This window comes from Falco rusticolus, chromosome 5 (assembly GCF_015220075.1).
Source record: "Falco rusticolus isolate bFalRus1 chromosome 5, bFalRus1.pri, whole genome shotgun sequence".
NCBI classification, from domain to species: Eukaryota; Metazoa; Chordata; class Aves; order Falconiformes; family Falconidae; genus Falco; species Falco rusticolus.
In genome coordinates, this window is record NC_051191.1 from 12,504,997 (window position 1) to 12,518,536 (window position 13,540).

The window sequence follows — 13,540 nt, forward strand, 5'->3', positions numbered from 1 at the left end:
TATTATTTCTCTCAGGACTGATGTTGGACTAAGCAGGCAGGGAGTACAGGTATCACCCGCTTGCCCTTATTGGAATGCCAGTACATTATGTAGCACTGCTACTTACTGGAATATCATTGACACTGTTCATGTCTCCCTTAGGTTCCCTAAAAATGCCCTTTTTTCTTATTTTTGGCATGCTAGGTATTCTTTTACTAGTGAAAAAAAAAATCTCATCTGCAAATGTGGAAGTAAAATAGTTTATGTAAACAAACTACTGAAGGCCCAGTTATGCCATTGTGCAATATATTAGAAATGAAAGTAAAATTAGTGTGAATGTGGAAAAAGATATTAGACAACTCTACCGCAGTTTTACAACATGATGGTGTGTGCTCAAATTAGAAAGAGAAATTGAAGAAGTTTGAATATGCATCTGTAATTCTAAAAGGCTGTTACGTTCTTGTTTGCAGAATTACCTTGCCAGTGAGATATAAAATAGAAATAGGTACAGTCAGTTACATGTGCATTCATATCTTTTCTGAATTACAAATTTGATCTCAAAGTGTTCATTTCTAGCTTTGTTCTGGTGGATTTATAAAAATTGAGTTTGGGCTGGACTCTTTAACTTCCTGCATGCTTGATTTTTCTGGTTCTGAGTAGGTTTTAATTTCACCATGATTAGGAAAGCCAGATAATAGGCAAAAGCAGTGCCTAGAAGAAAGTGTATAATCTATTTACTGTTGATATTTATGCTGTCCTTCAGTCCTCAAATAATCTGAAATAATTATCATTTTTGACCACAGCCACTCTAAGGGAACACCTGGGAGGAGAACCAGGATTTCATTTGGGCAAATTCACCACCTTGTTACGCCTTGCATGCATGATAGTCTGAAGAGCCTATATAACTTCAGGAGCACTTGGCAGGAAGGGTCATGTCACTGACTACACCAAGAGCTGGAGCAGATGTACCTGCAGGACAACACTAAATCCTGGGCTGTGTCTGAGGCTTGTCTGAGTCACGACCTGGATTGTCAGGTGGTGACCGGGTACTATTTCTGCTAGGGCTTCCCCAGAAATCAGGCATGTCAACAAAACCAAGGTCATCCATTTCAGAAAAAAAATTGTAAGGCAGAGAGGCATTTAAGAGAAAACAGTCTGCTGAGAGCTAGAAGATATGCTTTATCAAGTCACCCTGCTTAGTTTGTGTCAGAGAAGAGAACCCAGGTTCCACGGAGCTGCCAGCTTCTTGAATGCTCTACCCCGAAAACCATTCCAGGGTCTTTAAAGCTGTTTTTTGTAAAACATCGCTTTAAAGCTGTTCTGCATTAAACAAATGATCAAATATTCATTGACCTAGGGAAAGGAGAGAAAAGAAGGTAACCCTATATTCAGACTGTTGTGTCAGTGTCAGCATTGTAAGTCCCTGGTCTAAAGAAGGTTTAATGGTTTTATATATGGAAGCACTCCTAGACTGGAGAGATTCAGAGATCCTCACCTTAAAATTTCACATAGTCTCTGACAAAATGTTCTCAGATTATAGGAACTCCTTAAAAGATGAGGAATTAGAAAATTAGTCTCCCAGCACTGCTGGAGAATATCGTACTGGGATTATTGGGCAAAATAAGGATCCTTCTACTCCGAAAAATCTTTTTTTTCCCATTTTTTTTCTGGAAGGATCTTACCTGGTGTATCTACCACATACACAGGATCAAAGCCTCAAAGCAGCTAAGTGCATGTCAGTCTGGGCTGGTTTACTTGTGGGATTACTTATGTGTGGGAGTGTTAAGTCCTTCTGGTTTTTGCATTTATTTCACTGAACCCCTAGTCTGATATCATTTTCTCCCTAGACTTAATAATGATTATCCAGAGTTTCTATAATTACGCTACCAGTTAAATTTTTCCTGGCTTTTTCTAGGTTTTTTTGCTTCCTCAGGCCCTCAGGGCCTTGTACAGTCAAGTTTTGAAAATCTCCAAGGATGAAGATGCCACAACTCCTCTAGGCAACCTGTGCCAGTGCTTAGCCACTCTTTTTACACCTTTTAAAAGAAGCTCAAAATCAAGTCAATGTTTAATGTTTGTAATTATGGTAGTAATCATTTCCAAGAGCTTATGTCATCCAAAATTTTCATAAAACCTAAACTGAAACTTAGTTTAAGACTACTGATACAAGATAAGTCATCCAGCATCCCGGTGGAGAATAAACCCATCATACTTGGCATTTGACATTGGACTGTCATTGTCATGAAATTGTTAAGTTTTGAGTTTCTACTCCTATTTCATACATGTTGCATGAACAGTTCAAATGGCCATTTCTAATTTTTGAGTGCTTGACTTGCAGTCTCAGTATTCCTTTAGCACAGCATGGCTTTTTCTCCCCATTTATTTTATACTAACAGTACGATTATAAAAACAGCATTCCAGCTGTGCTTTGTCTTTACATAGCAGTTTGATTTTCTAAAGTCCTTTACTACTTCTTATAAGCATTGATTTCTAAGACTTATTTAGATATATAGAGATGATCAGGGATTGAAACTTCAGGTACTTTTTGAAAATCAGGGCACAGATCCATTTTTACCCTCAGTGGTTCTGCTTTGCAACAACTGCAACTGGCACAGCAAAAGGGTGGAGAGGTTTGCAAAACCATAGCAACAGATCTCATCAGCAAGGCTTTAAATTCTTTTCCTGTTTGTGAAAGTTTGGGACAGTACTGACAGGATATAAGCACTTGAAAGCATATCATACGAAATAACCACTCCTGACAAACTTGATTTTTGACTTTGTCAGCAGTTAGCTGTTTGTCTTTTCGCTGATGCTCCCCTTGCCTGGTGGGATGGTCCCATGGTGGTTCACTAGGACATCAGGCTGCATGGAGGTCTCAGTCTGCTGCTAGCAATCTGAAGTCCAGAGAAAGCAAAAAGCAAGCCATTGACTTTTCAGCGGTCTTCTTGTGACAGAACCCACTTCCTTATTAAAATACAATTTTTAAAACAAGGTAGTATAGACTTTGGACACTGCAAATTTCTTACCTTTCTCATTTAATTTGAAGACATGTGATATTCTGGATTTCATGTTTCAGGCAGGTCTGTAGTGGGTGCTTCTGAAACAGCAGCAGAAAACAAGGCTGCACAGCAAGTCCCGGCTCTGGCCATACAACAGGACATATTTTCTTTCCTCCAGCACGTTGCATGTTGCCCAAGATCGATACTCTGGTTAAAGTGGCATGCAAGAGACTTCATGTTTGGATTCTAATTTAAGAAACTGCTTGACTGTCTAACTTTCAATATGAGCTTAAGTATTACTGAAGCTGAAGGAGTAAATAGGTCCATAAGTAGCTGAATGATTTGGGACAGTTTTACATGTATCCTTACATATGACAAATCAGAACTTGAATTAATGGTATGTGATACACTTTCTAAAACTAACACAAAGATCTCTGTTGAGACAAGTAATATCATGATTTAAGTAAATCCCAAATACACATGTAGTTTTTAAAACCTTACATGATGGGATGCATACCTTCCTAACATAAAACAGGGGAAAAACTAAGCAGTGTATTTAAGATTTCACATCAATATATTAATGTAATGTAATGTTATTTAATAACTTTAAAGCTTACATCAAAATAATTAATATTGTATTCATTACTGCGTGGCTTAATCTTTTTTATATGACTAGAAAATTAGTATAAAGAAACATAATTAAAATAATTCTAGACATGCCACTATAACATGATTAAAAATAAAGTAGGACTGCAATATTGTACAAAAATACAGCTAATTTAAATGCAAACCCCTTTTATGGGCTATTTATCTCTGCTTATGTATGTTAGGGGAATTAAAAAGAAGTTTGTTTAAATGACTGAAATTTCTTTTCAGAGAAAAAAGGGCTGCAAAGCAAGTCTTGCTATTATTTAGCAAATATTAATCACGCTTACACAGAGGCCGCTTGAGAAAAATTTATTACAAGAAATTTGTGACCAGTCATGCCATAGGAAAAGGAGAAAGCCACAGGGCTGAAATGACAGTAAGGTTTGTGTATGCAGTGCTCCTCTGGTAGTTAAATTGCAGGAATGTGACATTGATCTGACATGGGAGCTGTTTGAAGTAGCAACTGTCAATCAGTGTAATCAAAGGATGGCCCAAAGTCTTACTCAATTAGCCATTTTGGCATGACCGCTCAATCTATAAAGTCCTACCAACTCCAAAAGTGATCTGTCCTCAAGAGGCACTTCAAGAAGACTGCATGGTTTGCAGATAGTGAACAGTCATCCAGGACTATAGCTTGGACTTTATTTTATTTGGGTTTTGTTTGGTTTTTTTTTTGCAAAAGTACAGCAATGCTTCATTTAACTGACTGTACTTACTACAAGGTGAGCCAAATGTGGATTTAGGTAGGAGTGAATGTCTGCTGCTGTTGATATTACTTGAAGTTGGTTGGATTGTTTTTCTTTATACTTTTATTTACTCTTTCAAGTACGAAAAGGTAAATATAATGTGCTACTAATTTTAGAGTACATAATATGCCTGTAGATTTGATTGCTGTGATCGATGACTTCAACAGAGATCATTCTTAAAAGAGAAGAGAAAAATGTGTAGTGTACTTCTGGTCTTTTCTCAGGATCATGTTTACCTTTTCTAATTCTATTTTTCTTTTATTGTTATTCAGAGGGTTTATTCAGCTGTGTTAGGAGAAAACAGTACACAAATGTGTAAGGGTGCAAAACTGAAAAAAAAAAAAGATTTAAGGTTAATAATAATTCTAACCATGTGTTACTAAAACTGAATCTATTGCTTTGAAGTTTTTTAGAGTGAACCTTTGGGCAAATACTGGTACTGGTAACTTGAAACTTCAACAATTATTTCCATTCCTTCCCAGGTACAAACACACTTGGAAAATCAGTCTAGATACCACATACAGCAAAGCCAGAGGCACCAGGTGAAGCAGTACCTGACCCTTGATACCAAGCTGTCCAGCCAGACGCTTTCCCTCTCCCACTCCCACACAATCCAGCCTGCAGGAGTGAGCTCCATTTTAAGAAACGGACACATGCCTCCAGTCAGCGATATTGGCACACCAGAAAGCCCTGTTACCAAGCTGCTGGCCCTCGGAGGCGAACACGAAAATGCGGTAGGGCAGGGCTGGTGAAAGGAATGGGGAAACGGGCTTTGCATGCTTCTATAAAAATGTTAGAAGACCCACCTCATATTAGTAGTGGGCAAGAGCTGGCTTTCCTTACTTTCATGGGGCCTTTGATGCCAGCACTTGCTCCCTGAATCCTTTTAGATTATGTGGGTGATTCCCTTGAATACCTGTGATTAGCTTATTGCATGATCAGGGTTCTAAATTGCTGCCAGTTAGAAAGTACTGTTGTATCATTTTATCTATGCATCATATAGTGCTGTATGTTTTTTGTATGTGTACATAGCAATGCAAAACTTATTTTTTTTCGGATGAGAGTTATTTTTACCTAACAGTATTATACTAGCTGCATAACAAAGTTAAATACTGATTACCTTAAAGATGTAACTGAATTGCTCATTCATTTTTCAGTTAGCTGATATATTTATATATGGGTTATCTTGGGTAAATTGGCACAGATATGCTAACTTTAGTGACACCATCGATTTTAATAGAGGTACAGCTATTACACAATGTCAGATTCTCAGACAGCGTGAGATGTAGATCATTATGGCCTTTAATACTTCAACAGATTTCAAAAGAGGCTGCTTATTAGGTGAAAGGGGAATTCCTACAGAAATGAGAAATGGAGATGCTGTATCATATCTTGGGCTTTAACAGAACAGAAGAATCTTACAAATACACTGTGGCCCATTTGAGCGTTATGCAGCTAAGCATGAGGGAACCGAAAAAAGTAAACCCGACACCCGCTAGAGACCTCCTCTGGGGCCCCTCCATTCCTTCTGCATCAACAACTGACGTTTCATACCAGGGTTATGGATGACTGGAGCCACCGGTCTGCAAAGATTGTTTTAGATGGCCTTTGTGGAGGGCCTCTGCAGTCACCTCAGTGGTAGCAAGTGAGCGCGCTGCAGCCGTTCTCAGGCACTTTGGGCACCTGACCAGCAGTAACCAGAAAATACCACTCTTTGTGCTGGAAAGAAAGACAGCTGCTTGTAAACCACACTCCTGAACTGTGATTGGTGATGACTAGAAGAAAAAGTTGGCACTGTCCAAAATCCTTGCAGGCATCTTTCCAATGATTTGAATAACCCTGTCCCAGAGCCACGAGGAGGTGACTGTCACGGTGTAATTTCCTAGTATGATGTGCCCTGTGGTTCAGTGTAGGCTGTAGTAATATTAGTAAATAATATAGACCTGACACACAGGTTGGTGCAGTGAACTGTAGTCGCTCATATTGTCTAATCGCTGGCATTTCTTGGCATCCTTTTGTCCCTGACAGCACTTTCCTAGATCAGTCTGGGCACAACTCCTGGGACTGCACATGTCTGGTTTTTAGAGAGGGAGAAGAATGCATGGGTGAGCTGTGCTGGGCCACGTGGCCCCAAAGTCTGCATTGAAAGGTCCCTGGCCTGTGTGATCCTTTCTTTGATTGCATAGGACCTTCTAAATTTCCTTCAGCTACTGCTCTTCAGACAGCTCTCAAGAGCGGCTTGAAAAGCCTCAGAGCATGAATCAGCTGTTCCTGCAGACTAGAGTTAAGGGTGACAGGTTCATCATGGGATCTTTCCTAAAGTTATTTTGTGAATGGTATCAGACCAAAATTATCACTGAAAACTCATGCTGTACCTTATCCAAACCTATATACATCTGGATATCTAAAAAGTATTCACTGCTTCATCCCTAGTCATTAATTAGCTGTTCCATCTGTTTCAGTAGGTTTTGATTCAGATGAGGACAAAAGGGGGACCAGAAGGCTGCCTGGAGATGTAACCAGTGTATGCCAAACACAATGCAAACCTCTGCCGGCTGAAACTTGAGAGCAGTAACACCAAATCTCGAGTGACTCACACTCTTGCGGAACCACCGGTTCCTTTCAGCCTTCCTGCACAAACGCAACAGTACGCCACGGATATAACGCATTTGATGAAGGTGACAGATCACAGTTACAACTTAGTAATGCACTCCTGTCACCTCATCTTGGTGTTGCAGTAACGGGTTAAAAAAGGGGAATGAGCTGGTGTCTGGGAGGGAAGAAGAAACTTGCTAAACCACAAAAACTGTTTTCACAAGAAGTGAAAGATGTGAATATTGTGTAAAGGCGCTTGAGTTATTTGATTTTTAAGATATAAACTTCTGAAATTCAGTTTTATCCCTGTAATAAACACACAAGGTTAATTCCTCTGTATTTTCAGAATAACATTGTTTCCATTATTACTTGTAATGATTGGTCTTAAAATATTATTTTATCAGATGGAAGAGGTGATTGAAGACATAATCAATATGGAATCAAGTTTTAATGATGAAGGGATAGGTTGTTCTGAAACTCCTCTACTAATGCAAAGAACTGTAAGTATTTTGTTGAATTTTGTCCTCCTGTTTATAACAATTTCATTGAGTGATTCAAGCACACGCCAGAATTCAGAGGCTAAAGCAGTACTATCAATGAACTGTTCTCCTTTCTCTTCAGTTGCTTGTCCTTTTGTCAAGAAATATTACAGGAAAGGATCCCAGCGTAGTAGGACGCAGCTGTTTGAAGTGGTCTGAACAGCATTTGGGGTTCTAGTCCAGCACCAGGTGTGGTGCGTAGCACATTAGAATTACTAATTCCTGGGCAGGACTATGGATGAGGGGAGTCTCTGGACACTAGATGGCTTTTTAAAGTCTTGTTTAAAGATCCTTCTACCTCATCTAAAAAAAGTAAAACTTTCCCCATGTAACAGTTTCTATAGTACAGTAGTTTCTTCAGTAAATGCTAAATCAAGGATGGGTTCTATTTCTTGGCTTTTATAAAGCCAAGTTGCACTTAGCTGAATAATTAATTTCAAGGACAAATGAGCGAAATGTAACTTTTCATATGGAATGCTTTATAAGAACAAACGTAGCAAACCATTAAAATTCTGTAATGACTTTTTGTAAAGAAATGACAGGGGATTAAGTAAGGCTACTTACATTTCCACTTACATTATACATTTGCAGAGGAAGGACGGACCTTTTCTGGACACAACACCACATAGTGCATTGTTATTTGTGAAAATAACACCTATCAATAACTGTAAAGCAACATACTTTGTAGAAGGGATGTTCTTTGTCCTCTCAACCCTAATTTATCTTGGGAATTGTTTTCCACAGGGTTTTGCCCTCAGGACCTTAAAATGAGTACTGATAAAGGGAAACTGCACTCTGGTGAGGGCAGAAGGACTTTCACAGGTTTTGACAGTCTACAAAGTTCATTTCAGAATACAAAGTCAGGTGCTTGCTCTTAATCACCCACTGGAGGAGCAACTTTTTCTGACCACAGAACATCACTGGCTACAAAATTACCTTATGAGATAAGATCTCTGTGCCTCTGTGTTGCCCACTCCAGTATCAATGGCAAATGATAGTTCCATGAATACCTGGCATTTGCATGCCAGCTACAGAACTAATACAGTTAGACTGTATCTCAGTACAGAATACAGCAAAGAGATGCTCCCTGGGGAGTGAATTAAAATTTTGGCTCAAATTAACCTGAGGCAGGGGAGGATCCTTTCAGGTGTGGTACTGTGGGATGGTGATGAGAGGCACGAATTCGGGGTTTTGGATTAGAATCATACTCCCTCAACACCTTTTAAAACTGGGTGATGTTAATCTATGCTAATTCCAGCCTCATTAGCCTTTATCTTCAGCCATGAAGGACATCTCTCTCTAAAATGTATTGAATACCCAACCCCTGATGAGCATGGAAATATGCAATAACTTTTAGGTCTAACTGGTATCTTACTTGCAAAGATCTGAAGACTCCTGCAATGCCTGTGGGCCAAGCAATCGTACTTAGATTTTTGTTTGTGCTGAGGAAATCACCAGGCTGCTAGGTAAACCAGGGAATAGCCTGTATTTCCAAATCTCTCTGCAATACTATGGCAAAATACAGCCTGCTTTGAACAGGGCATGCGAGCTGCATCAGTGTGGAAGCAATCAAGCGGTGTCTCTGCCTCTTCTGTTTTCTCTTTTGCTAATGTGTACTCAAAAAATACATGAAATTAACAGGCATATGGAGGTGATTTCAGGCATTTAGCTTAGGACTTATGCTTTTATGGCATCTTTCAGGTAACATCCTAAATCTGCCTGCAAAAATTTTGGTCATAAGCTATGCAATGGAGAATGATAGATAGGCAAGTTTTTCTAATAAGTATTTGAGACAATATTTTTTTCATTTCACATTAAATGTAATGGCATTTTCTTTATCTGAGTTAAAATGTATATAGTACAAGAGTGTTGGCCTAGGAGACTTGAATGGGAGTGCAAGAACATCTAATTCTCCTGAGAAGAGGTTTGTGCTGTACTTAAAGACTTATATTACCTCTCATGTGCTTCTGCCCAAGGTGCTTGGCTATAGTGCCTGCCATCAACACAGAGTAAGTGAGATCACAAGTGAGACTGAGTTGCTCATGTACCTGGCTGATTGCTTGTTTGCTTCCTCTTTACACTTCTCCAGTGCCATGCTTAAGTTTTTTTTAGACAGAATTTCATCTTAGATTTGCACCTCCTTGGCATTGTTTTGAATTTGCCCAAACCGTGCACAGTAATCTCTCTAAAATTCAGAAAAAATCTGACATTCTAAGTTTTCACAATGTCATATAAGGCTCAGGTGGGTTTTTTTGGCAAAATCTTTTCTTGAACAAGCCAAATTCATGAAGCCATTTTCTTTTGTTTTTCTTTTTTCTCAACACTGGCTGAGATTAGGGACTTTGCAGTGCTACCTGTTGTGTGCTGCAGTGAATTAGTGTTTGCTTTGGTTAGATACACCCATGTACCATTTTAGTGGCACATTAAATGAAGACATTGAATTTTGTGAGACCACTCATGAATAACTGCTTAGAGGCTTATTGGCTGACCCTGAATTAATGGATTACAGTCATGTATTAGTAGAGTCAGAGAAATGAAAACAAGAACATTCCTCCATCTCTCATTAAAATAATTACAGTTTCTGAAGAGTGGATTGTCTGGCTTTTGTTGTGTTTGGACCCAAATTCATAGTTTCATGAAACTCTCTGGTTTTGGGTGGCAACTTAAGAATTTCTCAGAGTAGGGACTTCTCTGGCTGCGTTTCTATTGCTCTTAACAGTACCTTAATGGTAGCAACCTACTTTTTATAGTAATGTTTTAGAAGTTCAGTTAAAGTATAAGACTAGGTCCACCCTATGTGCAAGAGGTCTTGATTGTTCTGAAAGTATTTGTAAACCCAGTTCCATCTTTGTCCAGAAAAAATAACTGAAATCAAATCATAGCTATTCTTATGAACTATCGTTTGATAACAACTGTTTGTTCACCACGGAGGAGGTAAGATGTAATACCCTTGAACATGACACCAATTTAAACTCATTTTTCCTTGTCATGATAATTTAGTTTTATGAAACTCTTTACTAACAGACAGCAACATATTTATCTATATTGTAAGGATAGTATTTATTCTTTAAGTATCATATTAGGAACAACAGGTTTCTTCCTGACCTTATAGGAATCTTTAAAAAAATGAAACAAAGAATGTAAGAGTGAGTTTTAGAAGTGAACTAATGTTATGTATGTCAGATATGGTGACAGACATTTGAAAAGCAAACATTTTCCATTTTTACAAGACTTTCTTATTGAAAATCCTCACAATCTATCCAATGTTCTGTAGCGTTTTGTAAAACGCTATGTATGTTATGTAAAAAATAAATTTTAAGTTTATTAACTTTCAAATGTTCAAACCAGGAAATGTAGATGTGCAGGTCTGTTAATGTAAAGCATATATGACATCATCATTAAAAATTTAGGGTCATTTCTATAAAACTGTGGTCTTTATTAATATCTGAAAAAGGGAAGTTTAAGAAACGTGCTGTATTAAGGCAGATGTGGAAAGCATTAGTTCCAGTAAAGAGAGCGAGGGAAAATATGATTTCTGTGCTTTTCAGGGTGTGATTTGACAGCATGTGACCTAGTGAACCTCTACTTGTTACTAAATGTTGTTTTGTTTTGCTAAATGCATGTATACAGCCCTAGGACTCACCAGACAACCCAGTAATTTAGCAAGCACAACAGTGATCTCTATGAAAACATTTGGCATTTTACCAGTACTTTCATTCAGAAATAACTGCTGTAACCCAGATAATCACTGTACAGCTACTGGGATAATGTCCTCTACTTGACACGCAGCCCACTAAAACTTGCATCAAAAGCGTTAGAAAATTTACTGGTTTGGAATGAGAATAAAATGAGAGGATATTAATGTTCTGCAATGGCATGGGCTTATTTTACACCATTCTGGGTGGGATCAGCCAGAAAATAATTTAATTTTATGAAGATTTCCAAGGACCTTCAGTTATTATTTGTTCCGATGCACAAGAAAAGAGCTTTCAGAAGTATTCTTGAAGAAGCCTGGGGGGAGAGAATCTGTAGCAATTAGATGGCTGGTGTTGAGAGTGAAGGAGTAGTGCAGAGTAGTGCTCGGGGCAGAGCACTAACATAAAACTGGCCTTCAAAAAGTTGCCAGCAGTGGCCCGACCAGTGATATGTTGAATCAGTCAGGCTCACTGTTGCTGGAGTAGCAGGTATTGAATGACTAAACAAAGCGGAGCAGTTCCTTTTGGATTGCTTGGGAGAAGATGGAAAGCTTCTCCCTGGAAAACCTTTTCACTGAGTTTTTACCATGTCCAGTACTAAATAGAGCCAAGAAAAAAATATGTTTATATGTTGATTAATTTGTAATATTTAAGAAATGTTTTCTTTAATTATCCCTTGAATGAGTTTGAAAGCAGGAACGTTTCCTGAAAACAATGACTTCTAACCAATAGAAAGCATAGATTTTACTATTATGGATAGATAAATGCACTGTAAGTGTGATCTGAAGAGTTATTCTTACTCAGGGAATAGAGTAGCCATGGTACTCCTAGATAAGGCTGGAGCAAATATCGGTTTAAACAAGTTATTTTTTTAAAAAATCTCCAAAACAGTTCCCGAAATGGCTCCTTCCTTTAAAGGAAAGAAATACTTAAAGATTTAAAGCAGCATTAATTCTTCCAGCAGCTCCAGCTCTAAGTGCATACTGAAATCATTATGGTGCCATTGGTACTTTGAAGTCCACATCAGCTCAGAGATGTAGAGCTGCCACAAGCAATGAATCTGTTGTTGGGAACTTTGTCTATTTGTCCAGCTAACCAAATTTCTTCAGTCCTCCTTTGGATCTGACTTGGTGTATATGGTATTTATATGCTGAAAAAAGAAAGAATTAAATCACTAACAGAGAAGAGAACAGAATTGCCTGGGCATGCTGAAAGGCAGGGGGTTTGCTAGCTGTTAGATGGCAAGGCTGAGCTGGGGGGTCAGCCAGGCATGGGGAACAGTGGCAGAGTGGGGACCACAGTGCTGGGTGAAGGTGTTGCCTTGCAATAGGTCACCTCGGGAAGGATCCTGTGTGGCTTCTGTGTCTCCATTTCATATGCTCAGCTCCCTATTTCACTAAGATTGGGAGCTATGATCTGCTTCCAGTCCACTTTGGAGGCAAGTCAGTTGGAATTACTCCACTTCTGTCACTCTTGCAGGAAAAGAGCTTACAGAGAAAATCCTCAGTTGCCCTGTAGCTCACTTGTATTTGTTGAGCTCCTTTGGCATTTGAAAAAAATCTTGTGTTGGATAGGCATGGAGTAGAGGTTAGATCAGGACAGGACAGGATAGATGTTTTCCTTCTTTAATTTTTATGATTCTGTTAACTACAGATGGTATAAAGTTCTGATTAAATCTGTTAACTATGCATTTGATTTTATGGAGACACTTGATAAAAGCACAGTGCACTCTGTCTGTGAAATCTCACTGCTATTACAAGGTCTTTGAGGTCACAGTTTCTCATCATGGCATTAATAATTTGTATTTGTATTAATTATTTGTCAAATACTGATGGTTACTATCTGGATGGATTGCAAAAACTGCTGTCTGTCCCATCCCAGAAATCATACAGAAGAAAGAAATTCAGGTAGGTACCCTCCAAAGTATTTTATTCAATAATGGCTGTGATTATTCAATCATGAAGTAAAACCAGGTTTGCGTTAGAGGTGCACATAGTATTGCTTATCTAGGCAGCCCCCTGCTGCATAATCATGAGTATTTTTCATTTAGCGAATACTGATGTCATTTGGCAACCTTTGTAAGTTTGTAAAATCTGCTAAAGTTCAAAATCATTTTAAAGAAAGGGCCAGAGTAAACATTAACAACCTCATTTGCTTAGGTTGGGTAACTTGAAAAGGCTGCATAACATCAATGAAAATGCTTTGTCAATCACATTCTACACTAGATTAGTCTTAAAGTCCAGGGAAGAATCAAAGTTCACCTAAGTATATAAACTTCTGTCTAGCACTCCCTGGTATCATTTGCAAGTTTAATAAAAAAGAAAAATGAAGGAGAAGGA

The 13,540-nt window shown here is 38.5% G+C and overlaps 1 protein-coding gene across 1 annotated transcript in view; it reads left to right on the forward strand.

Annotated features, from left to right (window-relative positions):
• TFEC (transcription factor EC) overlaps positions 1–13,540 on the forward strand; it is a gene marked incomplete at its 5' end in the record, with an annotated part of 69,150 nt that overhangs the window by 24,567 nt on the left and 31,043 nt on the right. The window contains 2 exon segments of the mRNA XM_037388223.1: positions 4,855–5,106; positions 7,372–7,467. Of these exon segments, the coding sequence (XP_037244120.1) occupies positions 4,855–5,106; positions 7,372–7,467 (348 nt within the window).